Raw genomic sequence first — 7,536 nt, forward strand, 5'->3', positions numbered from 1 at the left:
TTGTAGCAGGTATAACAGGCCTTTCCCTTTACAAGCATTATAGGTGAGGCATTAGATCTTAAAAACAGGATCTTTTCATCACTGGAAGCCAGTGCAGTTCCCTTAGCAACAGAGCCGAGGTTGTGCCTGATGGGCGATTGAGAACAAGTCTGGCTGCAGTATTCTGAACTACCAGGAGTTTGGCAACTAGGGTCTCGTTGACATCCGCTAGCAGGACATTGCCATAGTCCAACCTGCTTATTACTAAGGCTTGGACTAGAATCTTATGGGCAGAAGTTGGACGATAGGGGAAAATTCTGTGCAGAAGGCGCATATTATGGTAGCATACCCCTGAGGTGGCCAACATGTGTTCTTTCGCTGTTAGTGCTTGGTCTATTTTCATGCCAACATTTTTACTGCTCGTTTGGGTACCGGAGTGGAGCCCAATTGGTGAGGCCACCAATCGTCTGTCCAAACAGAGGCAGCTTTCCCAAGCAGCATGATCTCAGTCTTGTCTGCATTTAATTGGAGATAGTTCCCGTTCATCCAATCAGAGATGGCTAGCATACCCATGGTGAAACTTGTTTTTGCTGCTATCAGGTCAGGCTCAAATGAAAACATCAACTGGCTGCCATCCGCATATGAGATTATTACAAAGCCAAAACACTTGGCTATCCTGACCAAGGGAGTCATATAAATGTTAAACAAAGTAGGGCCCAAACAAGAGCACTGCAGAACACCCTTGCCCAGGATGGACTTACAAGACCAATTGGGCCCAGGATGATGGTTTCATGTCTCTCTTTTAAAAATGATGGAGCCATTTTAGTGCAAGGCCTTGTATGCCAATCTCTCACACATTTCCCGCAGCCCCATAGGGTAGACTGAGCCCAGACAAGCTCTACCTGCTATTGCTGTAACGCAATGGCCTAACATACAATAAAGTACTTTCCGCCTATCAGAATGGCTCCAGATTCTTACTTGACAACCCTGCCCTCTGACTTCAACAAATTGGTGAAGCGGCAAATCCAGACCTGACTTTGTCAACGCTTGTTCGATCACTGTGCCTCTACAGACAATGACCAAGGAAATGAAAAAGTATTTGGTGTAGAGAAGAGGTCACCCAAAACATGCATGCTTTTCATAAGGCTCTACATTGGATACCAACACTCATAAAACAGTCGCCCCCCCCATGAGGCAATAGGCCTTTTGTACACATATCCCCTGTTACAAAACTCAGGAGCCACACCTCCCTTTTGAATATACAGCAAACCAGCCATGCCATCTCTTTTAGTTCGTCACCCAGTCCTCCCCGCTGCACTTCATCCCACAGAACCCCACCCACTTCCCCCCAAGCTTCATTGTGCTCACCAGATCATCTTACTTCCTGTTTACCATAAACCCGTCCCATCCCACACACATGGTGTGCCGTCAAACCCATGACTTTGAGGGAATCGCACAAATCCAAAACACCCATACAATGTGTAGCCACAAGAAAATCTGTACCGACCGCTTCACTCATAAACCCAACTGTAACTATAAAACGGTGTTCATAATCCATGAGTTGCTCGCTGAGGTTAGTCCCATGTGCTACCCCTCCCCAAATCACGGATACCGCTCCCCGCCTAAACTGTATACCCCAAGTAGTTGCCCCCACCACCGCCACCTCCTAGGGGTTTACCATCTTGGCTGCTTCGGCCCACGTGCGCTCCCGTCGTTTCCTCTTGTCCTTCATGTTACGTGCGCTTGAGCGGGTGAGGGGCGGGGAGAGGTCGGGGGTCTCGTCACCCGCCACGGGGAAAGCTGGCGGGACAGCACGGGGCCCAACGGTCGCGGGAAGCAGAAGGACGAGGCAATGCAAAAGGAGGGAAGCAGAACGCGCCAGACCGCGAACCACCGACGCGCGCTAGAGCACCACGGCTCCACGTTGGGGTCAGAGGTCAGCGGTCGTCCCCGCCGCTTGCTGTAAAGGATAGTGTGGCCCTCCCTCCTATTCGTGCAACCTCTTTCCGACCGCCGCCGCTCCTACTTTCCAGCCGGGATTTTTTTTTGAACGAAAACAAACCGCGCTGGGTTATGGGTATTGTAGTCCCGCACTCCTTGAATAGACTGCGCATGTAGGCGGAGCCACGTCTTCTGCCGTAGCCATTTTAAAGTCGTAGGTAAAGTCAATGGCCGTAGGCAGAAAAAAGTGGATCAATACATTTTTGAGGTTTCAGCGCTAACGAGCACTGACCGATACATACACGAGCGCATTCGTGGGTTCTGGTAAAGATCGCCATCAATCTGTTCATTTATTAAAATGTCTGACACCGCAGAAAATTAGGCCCGCCCGTCGCCATTGTTGCGGATGCCGCGTCATTTTAGCAGACTTGTTAGAGTCAGGCAAAGTACCTTGCTATTTCACGAGATCAGTGCCAGACTTCATGTCCCCGAAGTTTGCCTGACCCATATCTGGCTCCGACCGCCTGTGTAACTTTCTGTGTCTCCGGGCTATGAATTTGACGCCGCCGGACGCCTACTTCCGGCGGCCTTGTTTGCAGATTTAAAAGATAGATGTAAAGATCAAATCCAAGAAGTATTATTAGTTGTGTCTCCGGGCTATGAAGTTGACGCTGCGGGACGCCTACTTCCGGCGGCCTTGTGTGCAGATTCAAAAGATAGATGTAATGATCAAAAATCCACGAAGTATTATTTGTAGTATCATTTATTCAAGTCGGAATACCAGCATACAAAGTGAATGAAGGTAGGAGGCAGCTCCGATTCTTTGCATCTGCCTGTCCTAACGCCCGCAGGATCTAGAACATGGCAAAGGCATGGACTACCTGAAAAATACAAATATTAACTTATGAAAGCACATACAACATATACCAGAGAAGGTCTGCGCATATATGCGTGTTAATAAAAAACGTGCACAAACATAAATTAATAAATAAAACACAATATATATATATATATATATATATATATATATATATATATATATATATATATATATTTACAAAACTAAATTCACTCAATAGCATTTGTCTCACAAACAAAATCAGACATCCACCTAGGTCGGACCCGAACTCTTTTGTTGACTCCAAAATGTGGATCTACTGTATCTCTGCGTCTGCGACCATTCTTCTCAAATTCCTCACTCAACAAATCAGATTCAACCACTTCTCTTTACTACCTCCCTACTTACTACTTCTTCCTCCAACTGAACATCCTCCTCTCTGTGATCATTACTATAACTTAATTCAAGAATCATTTCTATTCTGAACAAAATCTTCATCCAAATCAAATTTTTATACACCACTGCTGCCCGCGTTATTCCTGGAAAAGCAATCCTTTTATAAAACAGCAACACGTCTGAGGTTCCAAACTTTACCATCGCTTAACACTGCATTCCTCAAAATGTTGATAACTTCCAAAGGATCGGAAAATTGGCTTTCACCTTTCTTAATCTCCAAAGTTTCTTAACTTTGACCCACATACCTATTCTAACAAAATGTTCACTTTCTCTCCTGAGATTGAACATCTGTTTATAATTGAGGTGTTTAGACAAAATGTTCTCCCTTACATTCTCCACTGATAAAGCAGAATCTTCATTATGAATCAACCACTCAGGATTATATTTAGTCCTGGATCCTCTACCTCTCATAACTTAAAAAAGCAAAGCTTCTAAAACCTCATGGTTGGTGGTTCTATACATCCACAGATCTTAAAAACTTGCATTTCCCAATCAGCACCATTCTTGGTAGCTAGCTGTATACCATTCTTAAGTACTCTGTTAAACCTTTCAAACATACAATTCCCACTGGGATTATACAAAGATGTGGTCTTAAGCGTGACACCAATTTTACTGAAATAATCTTTAGCCAATTTAGATAAAAACTGTACCCCATTACCGCAGATAATCTGCACAGGTAATCTTTCAGCCTCAAAAACCCTGTCAAGAAACGTAAGTACCTCCCCAGAATCTATTTTTAGGGCTCGCCTGCTGATGCACTTGCGCATAGCTGGCGAAGCTCTATAGTGGCTTATCCAGAGTTTAACCACTGGCGATTCCATGCAGTGCATGTGCTTTTTAGGTCATTGCGCAAGCGCAAGCCCTAAAAAGCGCGTGCACAATGCCACCAGCCGCCTGCCTCGCATTACCACATCAAAGGCAGCCCAGCCTCCCTCCCACAAGCTTCTCAGCGTGCGCTCTGCATTTCTCCTCCCAGCGCCGGCCGTACTTTCAGTTTCACGGCCGCCAGGCCGTGTCTCCTTTTATGCTCCCATCGAAAATATCCAAACGTTAACATGGATAGAGAGTTTGAAATGTCTAAGTCTACTCACAAGGGCTTTGCCAGTTCGCCCCCAAGAGTCTTGATTTAGTCGAATTTAGTAACATTTAATTTTTTAGTTTCAGTGCATTTTCACATGCGCATTCGCATTCCTTGTTTTCCTTTCATTGTGCCTGTGCTTGGCAATGTTAGCAGCAGACCGTGAACTGCTCGCACCCACCCTCTTGTCTTATTCCAGAGCTCCAAGCAGATGAGGACAGCGAATGCCTCTTAATGTGTTTTACATCAAAGGCTGACGTTCGCCCCCAAGAGTCTTGATTCAGTCGAATTTAGTAACATTTATTTTTAAAGTTTCAGCGCATTTTCACATTCGCATTCCTTGTTTTCCTTTCATTGTGCCTGTGCTTGGCAATGTTAGCAGCAGACCGTGAACTGCTCGCACCCACCCTCTTGTCTTATTCCAGAGCTCCAAGCAGATGAGGACAGCAAATGCCTCTTAATGTGTTTTACATCAAAGGCTGACGGGAGTTCTGACAGTCCGCATGTCCGTCTTGTTGTATTTCTTATTTCACCCTGCCGTCTCTCCAGGGCAGAAGACGCTGCCTCAGAGCCCTGCCAGGGCTGCAGCTGCTCGGCATGGTGTGCCCGTGTAGACTCAACCCACCATACCCCAAGCTCTGGCTTTTCAAGCTAGTTTGCAGGAGGAACTTGCTTCTTGGTCTCCCTCTCCCCATCTCCCCCTCTGCCTGCTCTCCTCTCTCTCTCCCTCCCTTTCTCCCTCCCCTCTCGCTCCCCTCCGTCCTTTGCTCTCGTCCTCCCCCTCTCTTCTTACCCTCCCTCTGTCCCTCTACCCTCTCTCCTTTTCCCTCTCTCCCTTTCCCTCTCTTCCCTCTCCTCTCTCCCCGTCTCCGTCTCTCTCTCCTCTCTCTCCTCTCCCCCCTCTCTCTCCTCTCTCCCTCTCTTTACTCTCTCCCTCTACCCATCTCCCCCTCTGCCTGCTCTCCTCTCTCTCTCCCTCCCCTCTCTCTCCCCCTCCCCTCTCTCTCCCCCCGTCCTTCGCTCTTGTCCTCCCCCTCTCTTCTTCCCCTCCCTCTCTCTACACTCTCTCCCTTTCCCTCACTTCCCTCTCCCTCTCTCCCTTTCCTTCTTCCCTCTCCTCTCTCTCCGTCTCTCTCTCCTCTCTCCCCCTCTCTCTCTCCTCTTCCCCCTCTCCTCTCTCCATCTCTTTACCCTCTCCCTCTCCCTGCTCTCCTTTTTCTCCCTCTCCCCATCTCCCCCTCTGCCTGCTCTCTCCTCTCTCTCCCTCTCTCCCTCCCCTCCCTCCGTCCTTCGCTCTCGTCCTCCTCCTCTCTTCTTCCCCTCCCTCTCTCCCTCTACCCTCTCTCCTTTTCCCTCTCTCCCTTTCCCTCACTTCCCTCTCTCCCTTTCCCTCTCTTCCCTCTCCTCCCTCCCCGTCTCCGTCTCTCTCTCCCTCTCTCTCCTCTCTCCATCTCTTTACCCTCTCCCTCTCCCTGCTCTCCTTTTTTTCCCTCTCTCCATCTCCCACTCAGCACCACCACAGCATCACTCAGCGCCACCACAGCATCACTCAGCACCACCCCAGCATCACTCAGCACCACTACAGCATCACTCAGCACCACCACAGCATCACTCAGCACCACCACAGCATCACTCATTAGTGGAGTGGTGTGGCTCACTGGTTAGAGGCGGCAGACCCAGAAGTAGAGAACGGCCCGGGATCACCTTGGAGATACCCAGAAGGGACCATCTCACAGGGAAAGCCAGGACGGGTTCCCCAGCGGTCTTCAGCGCCAGGACGCCTACGGGCAGCAGTGCGCTTTACAAATCCAGTACATTTACATTACATTACATTTACTCAGCGTAGCCACAGCATCACTCAGCGCAACCACAGCATTACTCAGCGCAACCACAGCATCACTCAGCGCAACCACAGCATCACTCAGCGCAACCACAGCATCACTCAGCGAAACCACAGCATCACTCAGCACCACCACAGCATCACTAGTTCAAATATGTTCTTTCAATGTTTCAAGCTGTTTTCAAGCTTTCAAGCTTTATTACAAATCACAAAAAGATGTTAATATTTCACTTCTGTTCTTGGATTTTCGTCACAATAAAAAACACTTAACATAATCTTCCCAAAAGTTATTTACAAAAGTTTAAGCTATTGCCATTACAAATTAAATACATTATTTAGGTATTAATTATTTAAAAAAATTAAAAGCAATTGTTATTTGTAATATCAATACATCTAAGTCCCGTAAATATGAAACATGTTGCATTACAAATGCTATAGGTGTCACATTTGCGAAAGTTAAAACTATTGGCATTGTAAATGACAAAGCTATTAATTTAGCTATTTTAAAAAATAACACATAAATAATAAAAATTTCATTTATAAGACCAATAGCTCAAACTTTCCTAATGGGAGCCCTATTGCATTTCCAATTTTTGTTTCTATTACTTTGACCACAGGCCACCTGTAAAATACATAAACCAATGGGATCCCTGATGTCAGTATCCACTGTGTGCCATATTTTTATTTGAATCATAGGTTCACACGTTAGGTCTCAAAGTTCTAAGAGGCCTATCTGAGTTTTCACACCAGACACATCTTCTCACCATTCTTTCAGCACACATGTCAATGCAAGGACACCAATACCATCTTTTAACTCTTTGTTTGATTTTAAAGATGCCTACATTCCCTTCGTGAAAAAACTGCACAATTTTAACTCACAATGGAACAGGAGGAATCACTTTCTCACCTCTATACACAGCACCTTGTAGAACCGACAACTCATTCCTCACTTACCAAAAAGCTTTCAAATCTTTCACTATATTATGCTTCATAGGCCAACCTTGTTCCACAAAGACAGTAAGCTGCTGTAAATTAGGACCCAAAGGATATTGTGTCTTCCATTCTTCATCAAAACACACAAGATGATGGTCGGTATGTTGCACAATGGCAAAACATTCACCCCAGTCACCAATCTGGGTTTAATCCATCGTTATTTTGCTCACCAAGCCACCCCAGTTCCATTCTTCATCAACAGGTGTTACACCTTAATCATGGACCAACGCAGTATGGAAATCCTCCCATTCATTTTCCTGACATTCCTGAAATTCAGTAGGCATACAAGAAAAAAAATCTGCCTACACATTAATCTTCCCAGGCCCATATTCAATAATGTAAACAAAGTCTTGAAGTCTCATGGACATTCAATCCTGTCAGAAGCTTTAAACAAACCTTCAGTGGTAAGCA

At 46.2% G+C, this 7,536-nt stretch overlaps 1 protein-coding gene across 1 annotated transcript in view; it reads right to left on the bottom strand.

Annotated features, from left to right (window-relative positions):
• ASXL1 (ASXL transcriptional regulator 1) overlaps positions 1-2,031 on the bottom strand; it is a 100,678-nt gene extending 98,647 nt beyond the window's left edge. Inside the window, exon 1 of the mRNA XM_086932670.1 lies at positions 1,658-2,031. Within this exon, the coding sequence (XP_086788796.1) occupies positions 1,658-1,711 (54 nt within the window). The 5' untranslated portion in view covers positions 1,712-2,031. The remainder of the gene's footprint in view (positions 1-1,657) is intronic.
• Between the last annotated feature and the right edge of the window lie 5,505 nt (positions 2,032-7,536).

The sequence above is a fragment of the Lissotriton vulgaris genome, chromosome 7 (genome assembly GCF_964263255.1).
Source record: "Lissotriton vulgaris chromosome 7, aLisVul1.2, whole genome shotgun sequence".
Classification (NCBI taxonomy): domain Eukaryota; kingdom Metazoa; phylum Chordata; class Amphibia; order Caudata; family Salamandridae; genus Lissotriton; species Lissotriton vulgaris.